The sequence below is a fragment of the Mytilus edulis genome, chromosome 4, assembly GCF_963676685.1.
Source record: "Mytilus edulis chromosome 4, xbMytEdul2.2, whole genome shotgun sequence".
Taxonomy (NCBI): Eukaryota; Metazoa; Mollusca; class Bivalvia; order Mytilida; family Mytilidae; genus Mytilus; species Mytilus edulis.
In genome coordinates this window covers 62,815,516-62,829,977 of record NC_092347.1, presented here as the reverse complement: position 1 = coordinate 62,829,977, position 14,462 = coordinate 62,815,516, and the positions used below count along the sequence as shown (strand labels likewise).

General features: G+C 31.0%; 1 protein-coding gene across 1 annotated transcript in view; it reads right to left on the bottom strand.

Moving 5' to 3' along the window:
- The window catches only part of LOC139520165 (uncharacterized), a 22,128-nt gene extending 8,755 nt beyond the window's left edge, over positions 1-13,373 (bottom strand). The window contains exon 1 of the mRNA XM_071312634.1: positions 13,270-13,373. Coding sequence (XP_071168735.1) covers positions 13,270-13,298 — 29 coding nt within the window. The 5' untranslated portion in view covers positions 13,299-13,373. The remainder of the gene's footprint in view (positions 1-13,269) is intronic.
- Positions 13,374-14,462: the final 1,089 nt, after the last annotated feature.

The window sequence follows — 14,462 nt, the reverse complement described above, 5'->3', positions numbered from 1 at the left end:
CCAAAAACTGCATTTGACCCCTATGTTCTATTTTAAGTAACAGCGGCCATGTTTTTTGACGGATCAAAAATCGAAGCACACGCTTTGTGCAGGATAATCTAAGGAACAATCATGCTAAGTTTCATCCAAATCCATTCAGTAGTTTCAGAGAAGATTTTTTAAAGTTAGCAAATGTGATGAACAAATTGTGAAAAATTGTCATTAAAGGACAATAACCCCTTAAGGGGTCAATTGACAATTTTGGTCATATTAACTTATTTGTAGATCTTACTTTGCTGATCATTTTTGCTGTTTACAGTTTATCTTTATCTATAATAATATTCAAGATAATGACCATTCAAATCCATTCAGTAGTTTCAGAGGAGAAGATGTTTGAAAAATTGTTAACGACGACGACGTCGACGACGACGACGGACGCCTAGTGATGAGAAAAGCTCACATGGTCTTTTAGGCCAGGTGAGCTAAAAATCTAAATACATGGTTAGATTCAGCATATTGAAGAACCCCATATATTGAATTTTTGTTGAAATTAAACTTTAATCAAACAAAGTTTAATTTTGGACCCTGATTTGGACCAACTCGAAAACTGGGCCCATACTGTAAACTGGGAAATTTTCGCGCCGTCTTTATTTCGCGATTTGCTTACACGATCCAAATTCGCGCCGTTTTGAATTCGCGATTTCCCAGTGGCCTAGATAAATATTTTCATAAATGATTTGGAAAGTTAACAGCTTTACATATATCTTAAATCAAATGATAAAATCAATCAGAAATATTTTGTTTTCGGTTCATTAATGTTAAAGTAGATTGAAAGTTTGGCATGTTTCAAGATCTTCCAATTCTCGTAAAAACACATACACAATAATAGAAAAATAAACCTAATTAGGAATGAATTAAAATAAAGAGATGTCAGGATTAATGCTAATTAGTCGATCTTTTGATATGATCAATCTTTGTAGTAGATTCAACGAGGTGATACCTTTATGACTGATTGACAGGTGTCATTAACATAATGGTAATGCGTGTTGTTTACATAACAATATACATAATGTTAGCTTCAGTGAAATAACTGATTTGAGTTAAAGACATGACTTTTAACATTGCTTTTCATTAAGAGATACTGTTATAATTTAAATTATATAGTTGTTGTCTTTGAAATCAGTGTTATACAGTATTCCTATATATATATTCTATTCATATACGAATACATAACAATATACATAATGTTAGCTTCAGTGAGAAGATGAATATCATTTTACTTTAAAATGTCAAATTTTAGAAAAATGTAGGGAAAATCTTTTTCAAGAAGTGAAAATGTCTGATGAGGAAAAATTTGTATTTTTGTTTACTTTTAATGAGTATGACGTAACTAAAATTATTGTCAAGGGAGTTAATGACTTATATGTATTAAGGAACAGCCTAGCTGATAAGAAAAACTAGTGGATGTAAAAAAAATAAATTATGTGACTATTTTATATTTTCTTATAGTATTTGTAATGATATATTTTATAACAATTGCATTATTAATATGATTGTTTGTACTTGTACTTTCAAATTTGCAAAGGCATCACCTCCTCCAAAACATTTGAATATATAGTCTTATAAGAATATGAATGTTGTTTAAATTTAGATATTATATGTTTGTAATGATTGTCATGTTTGTCTTGGTAACAATCCAATATTTGGATTTTACACCAATAAAATGATTTGATTTGATTTGATTTATACGTGGATATAAGAAGATGAGGTATGAGTGCCAATGATGCAACTCTCCATCCAAGTCACAATTTGTAAAAGTAAATGTAATTAAAAGTTTTTCCTTGATATTTTCTCGTTTCACTTCTTACGCGAAAATAGCGAAAATAAAACTACCGCAAAAATTTCCCTGTTTACAGTAATCAAACCAGATGCTCAGCAGGACGCAGCTTTATACGACCGCAGAGGTTGAATCCTGAACGGTTGGCGCCAGTATGGACACAACATTCAAGCTGGATTCAGCTCTAAATTTGGATTGTGATTAAATAGTTGACACAGCTTAGGTTTCTGACACAGAAAAAAAAATAGAACATAGGGGTAAAATGCAGTTTTTGGCTTATAACTCAAAAACCAAAGCATTTGAAGTAAATCTGACATGAAGTAAAATTGTTTATCAGGTCAAGATCTATCTGCCCTGAAATTTTCAGATGAATCGGACAACCTGTTGTTGGGTTGCTGCCCCTGAATTGATAATTTTAAGGAAATTTTGCTGTTTTTGGTTATTATCTTGAATATTATTATAGATAGAGATAAACTGAAAAAAGCAATAAATGTTGGCAAAGTGAGATCTACAAAAAAGTCAACATGACCGAAATGGTCAGTTGACCCCTTTAGGAGTTATTGCCCTTTATAGTCAATTTTTAACCATTTTTGTAAATCTTATACAAAAATCTTCTCCTCTGAAACTACTGGGCCAAGTTCATTATAGATAGAGATAATTGTAAGCAGCAAGAATGTTCAGTAAAGTAAGATGTACAAACACATCTCCATCACCAAAACACAATTTTGTCATGAATCCATCTGCGTCCTTTGTTTAATATTCACATAGACCAAGGTGAGCAACACAGGCTCTTTAGAGCCTCTAGTTATTAAAATCAAACTAAGTTTAATTTTGGACCCTTTCGACCTTAATGTAGACCAATTTGAAAACAGGACCAAAAATTTAGATTCTTTTTTTTTTTTTTTTTTTTTTTATTGCGAACCCTATGATAGTTTTCCATAGATTCACCTGCAAGTTACCTGTCGATTTAAACTTTTGTAAGTTCTATTGTCCCATCTAACAAATACAACAGGTACTGTTCTCTGGGTTTATTCCCGATTGTCCCACTTTTTAAAATTTTATAGTTCTGATTGTCCCACATGAAAAGTTCTGATTGTCCCACATTATTTTATGTAGTAAAATGTTCTTAGATAAACAAGGTAACTGTTGTTTGTTTTGCTAAATAAACAAGAATTAATTATTGCACATTTAATATTAATTTTATAAAAGTATAAAAAATATGTTTTTTAAATCATTAGATTGATACACTTTTGATTAAAAAAATATGATATTTCTGATTTATGAAATAGATCTTTTAAGGTCTTGAATTAAACTTTTTTTCTGAACCTTTATTTTTGGGTCTATATAAGGGGCAGGATCAATTTGCGCCAATTGCAGTTCTGAAAAGGTATTATTTGCGCCACTGTCTTTTATTTTGATGGTATTAATTGCCAATAAATGAAATGAAATTGCGCAAGATTTACCTGCAAATATTTTTTACCTATATCATACATGTACATGTTTTACCAATATCATACATGTACATGTTTTACCAATATCATACATGTATTATAATTAACCTTTCCACTTAAGATTTAACTGAACACTTATCAAATTTAAGAAAACTAACCAAAAAATAAATTGTTTAGTAAAAGAATATTTTTTCACGAGTCAAGATGTCTGATATACCATTCAAAAACTAGAGTCTGATAGAGGAAAACCGGTCATCATTGTTGAAGAACACAAATTCCGTCAGGCATTTGTAAAGAACTAATGAGTAGAGAAGTACATCAAATGTAAGCAGAAAGGAATATGTGTCTATTCTCAACTACAAATACCAGCCTTTAATTCAATGATGAACAGAGACATTTTATATGGTTTCAACTGTATATATACGGGTGAACGTTTTAATTCAGCATACATTTCGTTATTAAAATGACTTTAACTCCGCCAGTCGGTAAACTGCCGGACCCAAGCCCAATAATAGGAGGATGGAAGTCAATCATATATATAAATAAAAATAAATAGAATTGGCGCAATTAGATGATTATTTCATTGGCGCAAATGATACCTATAGTTTTGAAAATTATGTGGCGCAAAAGAAGTATTGGCGCAATTAAGTTGTGGCGCAAATGAGTTACTTTTTGGCGCAAAAAGATATCGCCCTATATAAGACTCTAGAAAACTAATTGGTGACGAAAATCATATGGTGGTGCATTTATTTTTGCTACAGCCATTTGCAAGTACCCAATTCTGATGATTTTCTCAGTTTTCATCAGATGTTATCCATTTTTGGGCTATTATCATGAAAAAATCACAGTTTCACAATTAAACTTTATTTTTTTCATACTTTCAATAAAGATAGAGTGGACCAATCTGAATAGATCTAACTTTTAAAAAAACCTAGAAGTAGGTGTTAATATAAGAAAGTTTTATAAAATTTTATTGTTTTTTTGTGTCAAATTGGCCATTCTGTCAATTTGTAAATTTTGGAATTTTCTCTTTTTTTAGAACACAAATCTTATTATTTCAACTTCTTTGTTATAATTGATTGAAAAAATACATATTTGAGAAATTTGAAAGATTTTTTTTTTATATAGGATGCACATGTTTCTGTTAAAATCATTTCTTGTACCCCCATCTATTTTCTCTAAATTTGCTGCTGTCTAGAATTTTTCCAGATCAGCCTTTCCAAGAATCACTACTAAAGGTTGTTTTTCCAATTTTCCCATTGTTTTTGCAGTCAACAGGACTCTTCACCAATTATAAAGAAGAGCCAGACTTCCATAAGAAATAAGAAGATGTGGTATGATTGTCAATGAGACAACTCTCCCAAAGAGACCAAATGACACAGAAATTAACAACTATAGATCACCGTACGGCCTTCAACAATGAGCAAATTCCATATCACATAACCACAAAAGGCCCCAAAATGACTAATGTAAAACGAGAAAACTAATGGCATAATTTATGTACAAAATAATGAACGAAAAACAAATATGTTACACGGCAACAAACGACAACCACTGACTTACAGGCTCCTGGCTTGGGACATCACCACAACAAAGACACTAAGTACAGATCTGAGAGTACTCGCAGTACTGACTGCTAATTCAAAGCCAATAAAAAATAATTAAAAAAAATATGCATTTTAGACTTTAAAAAAAACGATTTTTTAAAAGACTTCATATTATATTATATGATACTTCAATTGTACCTACTATGAACAAAACAAAATATGTAAATATTATTATTTGTTCTTATTTTGTTCATATTTTATAAGTTACGTCGATTAGTAACCTTTGATTAACTGCAACACGCTATAAAAACAAATTAATCATTATAAAAACAGTTCCCAATTGTCCCACATTTAAACTTCCCAATTGTCCCACAAACATATTCCCGATTGTCCCACAAAATTTCATTACCTTTTTACCTGTAATTTCAAAAAGTGGGACAATCGGGAAGACACCGTTCTCTGTATAGTTCATTCACCAAGACCTTTAAATTTCTTCTAGGAGAAATATATCACTCATTGATTAATTTACCTGACCAAAAAATTATCTGTTTTTTTTATTGAAATACTTCTATAAACTCACATAAACTGTATGCAATATTGTATTTATTCAATATATTTTCAATCTGTTCAATATAAAATCTGATTTAATAATAAAAAGTTTATTTTAGACACATTTTTTAGTATTTTCCAATGAATTTGCATGGTTTTTTTTTGTTGTTAATTTATAGACTATGTTTATGAAGATCTTAATTTAACAATAATAATATTCAAATTTTTATTTATCAAACACACAAAAATATTTATTGAATATTTGATCAGAAATCAACTTTTAATTTTTAAATCATTATTAATATTGAACACATTAAAAACAAGTTTTTGGTTTTGAATAAATACAACACCACATGCAGTTTTGTGAGTCCTTTCTTAGTATTGGTATAAGTATTTTTTCATCATTGACAGTTCAATTTTTTGTTCAGGTAAATTAATCAATGAGTGATATATTTCTCCTAGAAGAAATTTAAAGGTCCTAGTGAATAAACTACACAGAGAACAGTACCTGTTGTATTTGTTAGATGGGACAATAGAACTGCCAAAAGTTTAAATCGACAGGTAACTTGCAGGTGAATCTATGGAAAACTATCATAGGGTTCGCTATAACAGTTCTCATGTTTTATTGATAGTTTTTCACATTTGTTAGTTGATACATCAAATACCGGTACCTTATCCCGGCCTCGTTAACCGTTAGCAGTATATAATAAATTTTGTTAGTATTTGTTAGTTTAATTTGTGTTTGAAACATACATTTTTAATTATAATATAATCTGACTGATTGTTAGTCAATTACAAATAGAAAAAAAAAAATACAATATAAGCATATATAATTGCAAATCATTCACATTTATAATTACGTAATTTTGTACCGTATTTGACCCTTACTTTACATCCTCATTATTGAATCAATCTACCTGACACATATTGCTCGTTTAGAAAAATCGTGCAGATGTCTTAATGTGATCAGATAATCGTAACTTGACGTGATTGAGGGATAATATACTTCACCTGTGTTTTGATTTAAGCTTTAGAATAGGTGTAATTTAAGGGTTTTTCTTTACGGCCGCTGAGGTGTCGATTTTTATATTTTATAATCTAACAGTTTAAAGATTTTTTTGAAATTTGCGAATTAAATTACTTTTACTTTTTTTTACACATCTGTTAACTTCAAAATATAATTCAAATTCTTTTTTAAAGATATTGTATATGTCGGCGGATTTTGTTCTTTGCTCCGACGTGTAAAATGATTTGTAAATTGAGAAACCTATCAACGTTATAATAAGATTTATGTCATTATAATGTCGGTCTCCTATTTTATATCCAAAGACTATATCTATTAAGTTTATTTTCTTACAGAAGTTTATGATATTCATTTTTTCTGTTATTTTATTCCACAAATCTTTTAAAAATTTAGTCGATAAAAAAATGTTGATAATTGTCTGTGCATTTGCATAAAGTACACTCTGACGTATTATATATTTTCCATTTAAAAAGATTTTCTGTGTTCGGCAATATATAGCTAAATAGTTTCCATTTATATACTTTAAGTTTGTTTGTGTATATTTCTTTGTTTGTAAATGATAAGGAGTGTTTAATTTGTAATGGTTTTACGCCTAATAATTTTTGCCATTTTATTAATCCAATGTTTGGAGTTATTTTAGATTCTAATTATATAATACATGGTTAGATTTGATATATCAAAGAACCCCAATTGTTCAATTTTTGATGAAATCAAAAAAACAAAAAAAAATTTGGCCCCTTTTGGCCCCTAATTTATTGGAACGAAAACTCCCAAAATCAATCCAAACCTTCCTTTTGTGGTCATAAACCTTGTGTTAAAATTTCATAGATTTTTATTAACTTATACTAAAGTTATTGTGCAAAAACCAAGAAAAATGCTTATTTTGGGACCTGTTTTTGGCCCCTAATTCCTAAACTGTTGGGACTTAAACTCCCAAAATCAATCCCAACCTTCCTTTTGTGGTCATAGACCTTATGTTAAAATTTCTTAGATTTCTGTTTACTTATTCTAAAGTTATTGTGCGAAAACCGAGAAAATGCTTACTGGGGCCCTTTTTGGCCTCTAATTCCTAAACTGTTGGGACCGAAACTCCCAAAATCAATCCTAACCTTCCTTTTATGGTCATAAACCTTGTGTTTAAATTTCATAGATTTCTATTTACTTTTACTAAAGTTGGAGTGCGAAAACCAAATTTCTTCAGACGATGACGACGACGACTACGGACTACTATGTCGATGCCAATGCCAACGAGATATCAATATACTACCAAAAAATTTTCAATTATTGTGGTCGTATAAAAATTTTCAATTTTTGCGATCGTATAAAAATTTAGGTCGTATAAAAATCTAAATACATGGTTAAATTCAGCATATTGAATAACCCCATATATTCAATTTTTGTTAAAATCAAACAAACTTTAATTTTTAACCCCAATTTCGACCAACTTGAAAACTGGGCCCATAATAAACAAGAGGCTGTCACAACGACAGCAAACCGGATTTATTAACATTTATTTGTGTCCTGGCAATATCACAAGAACCATTACTGATGAATGGTGAAAGTGAAAATCGTCAATATCAAATTTGACCTCCATTTTGTCATCAGTATCAACATATTAAAATTTGAAAAGCTTAGATTGAATGGTTCATGAGTAAATGCAACAACCTGAATGGAAACGCCATTTTACGATCTTTCAAGAACCATAACTCCTGAACGGTAAAAGTCAAAATCGTCATTATTGAACTTGACCTCTATTTTGTCATCCGTAACAACATATTAAAATTTCAAAAGCTTTGGTTGAATGGTTCATGAGAAAATGCACGGACACGACGGGAAACACCATTTTTCAATCTTTCAAGAACCATAACTCCTGAACGGTAAAAGTCAAAATCGTCATTATTGAACTTGACCTCCATTTTGTCATCAGTAACAACATATTAAAATTTCGGAAGCTTTGGTAGAACAGTTCATGCGTAAATGCACAGACAACTCCATTTTTCAATCTTTCAAGAACCATAACTCCTGAACGGTAAAAGTCAAAATCGCCATTATTGAACTTGACCTTCGAATAGTTGTCAGTAATAACATATTAAAATTTTAAAAGCTTTGGTTGAACGGTTCATGAGTTAATGCACGGACAACATTTGATTGCCGCCCGCCCGCCCGCCCGCCCGCCCGCCGTACATCCCCAAATCAATAACCGACATTTTTGTCACAAAAATCCGGTTAAAAATCTAAACCTTGTGTTTAAATTTTTAGGTCGTATAAAAATCTAAATACATAGTTAAATTCAGCATATTGAATAACCCCATATATTCAATTTTTGTTAAAATTAAACAAACTTTAATTTTGAACCCCAATTTTGACCAACTTGAAAACTGGGCCCATAATAAACCAGGTGCTCTGCAGGGCACAGCTTTATACGACCGCAGAGGTTGAACCCTGAACAGTTGGAGCAAGTATGGACAAAACATTCAAGCGTGATACAGCTCTGAATTTGGATTGTGATCTAATTTTTGACATTACATGGTTTTTTTTACACAAAACAAATGTCAAGATTTTACAAATCAATTAAAGATTTCTTCTTCAAACTTATTTAAATCTAAAACTAAATAGTTGACACAGCATAAGTTTCTGACACAGAATGAATGTGGTCTAATGAACTTAAAATTATTTTTTTTTGCCTTTGAGCAATTCACTATGCTGTTGAATATTAATCCTCTCAAAAAAATGTTTGAAGAAATTTTCTTTTTATTTATGAAATCTGAAATGAGAAAAATTTAACCCCCCCCCTTTTTTTTTCATATCCCTGTTTCCCTTTTTCCAAAACTGATATCAATTCAAATTTCTAATGGAGTTTGCAACAATAACTACTCTTTTAAATACATCATAAAATATTAAAATGTAAAATAAAGTGCTTGTTATCACTGAATGGTAAAGATTGGTTGGTAGTAAAAGTGAATATACATTGTTTATTGTATAAAACAATAAAAAAAACTTCATCAGCAACATTTTATATTGGCAAATTTCCATGAAGTTATTTACATAAAGTTATTGGCAAATAAAAATAGAAAATGACATCATAGTCATGTCTGGCAAATTTCCAACATATATTATCAACTACTATTCTATACAAAGAAAGATAACTCCAATTGAAAATTAATTGCTATTGCACAATATTGTGCAATTAGATATTTCTTGCTATTGTGCAATACTGTGCAATTGAAAATTTCTTGCTATTGCACAATACTTGATATGGAATCCTGATTTGGACCAACTTGAAAACTGGGCCCATAATCAAAAATCAAAGTACATGTTTAGATAAAGCATATATCAAATAAGCCCAAGAATTTAATTTTTGTTAAAATCAAACTTAGTTTAATTTTGGACCCTTTGGACCTTAATGTAGACCAATTTGAAAACTGGACCAAAAATTAAGAATCTACATACACAGTTAGATTTGGCATATCAAAGAACCCATTTATTCAATTTTTGATGAAATCAAACAAAGTTTTATTTTGGACCCCCATTTGGACCAACTTGAAAACTAGGCCAATAATTAAAAATCTAAGTACATTTTTAAATTCAGCATATCAAAGAACCCCAAGGATTCAATTTTTGTTAAAATCAAACTAAGTTTAATTTTGGACCCTTTGGACCTTAATGTAGACCAATTTTAAAACGGGACCAAAAATTAAGAATCTACATACATAGTTAGATTCGGCATATCAAAGAACCCCAATTATTCAATTTTTGATGAAATCACACAAAGTTCAATTTTGGGCCCCTTATTCCTAAACTGTTGGGACCAAAACTCCCAAAATCAAACCCAACCTTCCCTTTATGGTCATGAACCTTGTGTTTAAATTTCATAGATTTCTATTTACTAAAGTTATGGTGCAAGAATAATGCTTATTTGGGCCCCTTATAGGCCCTTTTTGGCCCCTTATTCATAAACTGTTGTGACCTCAACTCCAAAAATCAATCCCAACCTTCCTTTTGTGTTCATAAACCTTGTGTTTAAATTTCATTGATTTCTATTTACTTATACTAAAGTTATTGTGCGAAAACCCAGAATAATGCTTATTTGGGCCCTTTTTTGGCCCTTAATTCCTAAACAGTTGGAACCAAAACTCCCAAAATCAATCCCAACCGTCCTTTTGTGGTCATAAACCTTGTGTCAAAATTTCATAGATTTCTATTCACTTAAACTAAAGTTATAGTGCGAAAACCAAGAAAATGCTTATTTGGGCCCTTTTTGGCCCCTAATTCCTTAAATATTGGAACCAAAACTCCCAAAATCAATCCCAACCTTCCTTTTGTGGTCATAAACCTTGTGTTAAAATTTCATTGATTTCTATTCATTTTTACTAAAGTTAGAGTGCGAAAACTAAAAGTATTCGGACGACGATGACGCCAACGCCAACGTGATAGCAATATACGACCAAAAAATTAAAATTTTTGCGGTCGTATAAAAATCTAAGTACATGTTTAGATTCAGCATACCGGTATCAAAGAACCCCAAGAATTTATTTTTTGATAAAATTAAACTAAGTTTAATTTTTGGACCGTTTGGACCTTCATATAGACCAATTTGATAACAAGACCAAAAATTTAGAATCTAATTAAAAGGTTAGATTTGGCATATCAAAGAACCCCAATAATTCATTTCTTGATGAAATCAAACAAAGTTTTATTTTGGACCCTTTTGGCCCCTAATTCCTAAACTGTTGGAACCAAAACTCCCAAAATCAATCCCAACCTTCCTTTTGTGGTCATAAACATATGTTAAAATTTCATAGATTTCTGTTTACTTATACTAAAGTTATTGAGCGAAAACCAAGAAAAATGCTTATTTGGGCCCTTTTTGGCCCCTTATTTCTAAACTGTTGGGACCGAAACTCCCAAAATCAATCCCAACCTTCCTTTGATGGTCATAAACCTGGGTTTAAATTTCATAGATTTCTATTTACTTTTACTAAAGTTATAGTGCTAAAACCAAAAGTCTTCAGACGACGACGTCATACCGATATACGACCAAAATATTTTCAATTTTTGCAGTCATGTAAAAAGTGGACAGGATTATTGTTTTCAATCAAGATATTAAGACCAGAATTTTTGTTTAAGGCAGATTTTGTTCACTCATATATCTCAGACTAACTCAAATCAAATGGTTCATACCTTATCAATGCTTATACTTAAAATATATATACTGAGTGGGGATCATTATTTAGCTACATGTATGTTATTTTAGGCCATGTGAAAACTTCGGCTGATCCAAAATTTCAGGTCAACCGAGTTTGATTCAACGAGAGTTAACTGTATGTTATTTTAGAATAGGCTGGGGTCTTTGGGGTTAAACATGCTCAATTCTGTGTCGCTTTAAAGGTGTCATGATTTTCAGTCTCAGCCTAAGCAATGTGTTACTGTAATTTAAATTTCAAAATGAATGAGTGACATTTTTTTGACGCACTCGTAAACTCTACCATAGCGAAATACATGACTTTGACATGATAAGTAAATACTTGCGAAAAATATCTTAGTAAGTAAAGAATTGTCGCATAAAAATTAAAGACACAGGAAATGGCTAAGTTCACCAAGTCTAGTCTGATTAATCATTTTACAAAAAAAAAAAAAAGTCCCAGCAAAGGGGGGCGTACGCCCTCTACACCCCCTCTGAATCCGCCAATGGCCCTATACCAAGAATTGATAAATCCAGAAAGAAGATTTTTATTGATATGTATAATAAAAACAACCAATCCAACACGTGCATCATTTTATTGTATAAACTATAAAGACACAATTAATTACATGCACCCTGAACTCATCAAAATCTATTGGAACTCGCCATTTCTAAAAATGATGAGTCACTGAACTCACCATGAAAAATTCCTAGTGAGAAACCTGAACTGACTCTCTCCACCCCTACCTATTCTGCTACGGTACCTCGAATGACCGAATAACACTGTTAATATCCGAATAACACTTGTAATGACAGAATAACACTTGAAATTTTAAAATTAGCACATATTGGTAACTTTAAAAAATTAATTATTAAATAATAGTACATTATCGATGTATTTTATAGCTTTAAAATGATTTACAGAGAGCCGATAAGTTCATAAAGAACTTTTTAAATTTAGTGTCTACATCCATCATGGTGACCACGGAAATCACAATGGCCGCCATGTTGGAAGTACACACTAAATATAAAATGATCTTTATGAACTTATCTGCATTATTTAAATCATTTTAAGTTATAAAATACATCGACAATATATTATTATTTAATAATCAATGTTTAAAAGTCACCAATATGTGCTAATATTAAAATTACAAGTGTTATTCGATCATTACAAGTGTTATTCGGATAATAACAGTGTTATTCGGTCATTTGTGTTTCCCATTCTGCTATATACGACATACAAATAATTAACTGTTGCTGTAAAACCGTAGAAGTGAATGCATAATTATTTAGATTTTTTAAATATTTTGTTTTTCAGTTAGTACCGGAGGAAGGCGTCCCAGAAAAAAATTTAAAATAGCCTTGCCAGACGCTATAATTATTTGGACTAGTCAAATTACCTACAGCCCCAATCTAAAAAAATAAATAACAGAAGGACCCCTTCAATTATAAAGTATTCAATGCTGGCATGGCTGAGAACCCTTTAGTCCAAATAATTATGACGTATTGGAAGGCTATTTTAAATATTTTTAAAAATATGATAGCTTTTTAAGATGTCATAATTATTTGGACTAGGAACTCTTCTGAAACCATAAACTTTATGAATTTCTGGGCATGTTCTCGACCATTTAAATATGCAATAGAAATTCTAAATGAGAGGTAACATCATTTAGGTATTGTATATTGATATATATTACCATATAACTGCATCAATCTGATTAGACATAATCAAGTCTTCTTTCTCGCGCTGTTTTTGTTTTCAGATAAGGGAATAAAGTAAGGGGAAGGGAAACGAATGATAACATGCTGGCGGTCCGACGATTTACCGAAAAGAACCGAGAAGGACTAAATAGAACCGAAAAGAAATTGAAAAGAGCATACAATCATGTGTATATTTATTTTTCAATCAATGTATATATACGCGAAATTTTGATTTTTTTTATCAATTCCTCGTAATAAATGAACGCATAAATCAAACTTTTATTATACATATAAGGAACAAAAACCGACCCAAAGTCGTCATGGCCGGGTCCGCACTTCAAGTCTAATTCAATGTAATGACATGATGATCTGTCAATGTTTCAATAATTGTGTTTAGGATTATTTTTTTTCAATTAGAGGAAATAAGCAGTTGAATTATTTTTAGGTTTTCTTAGTGTGGATTTCAATTGTGAAATCTCTATGAGGCGCCGTTTTACTACTACTATAGTATTATTCCTTATATTCCTTATTTTCTGATATCAATTTTTTTCTTGATATATATCTAAAAATTTAATTCCTGATATGAAAAATTGATTTTTTGATATCAGGAATTCGATTTCTTGATATCAGAAAATAATCTTTATTTCTTGATATCAATAATTCGATGTTTTTTTATATCAGAAAATCATTTTTTGTTATCAAGAAATCCATTTTATGATATCAAAAATAAAAAAAGAATCAATAATTGCCCCCTGTGTGTGAATAAAAGCTTCCGAGCTTACCCTGAGCCCGAACATTTTGTATAGTGTTTCGGTATTGTTTAAGAAAGAATATCACAGAGTTTGGATTCAAAAGTCATCTTGAAGAAGTTTTGTATGGTTGAGTATCTCACATATTAATTAATTTAAGGTTTATAGTCAAAAATTATAGTTCCCGTTTCTTTTATAAGCAATTATTGGTTTCTTCTGAACTGAAAAAAAAATGTGTGCAGCTACTAGGTCAGGCGCGGATCCAGAGGGGGGGGGGGGGGGGGGTTCCGGGGGTTGGAACCCCCCTTTTTTTGGACGACCAATGCATTTGAATGGGGACATGTAATTGGACCCCCCCTTTTGTCCTGGGTTAGGACCCCCCTTTTTAAAATGGCTGGATCCGCCCCTGTAGGTTTTTGTGAATTTAAGCCGAAGTATTT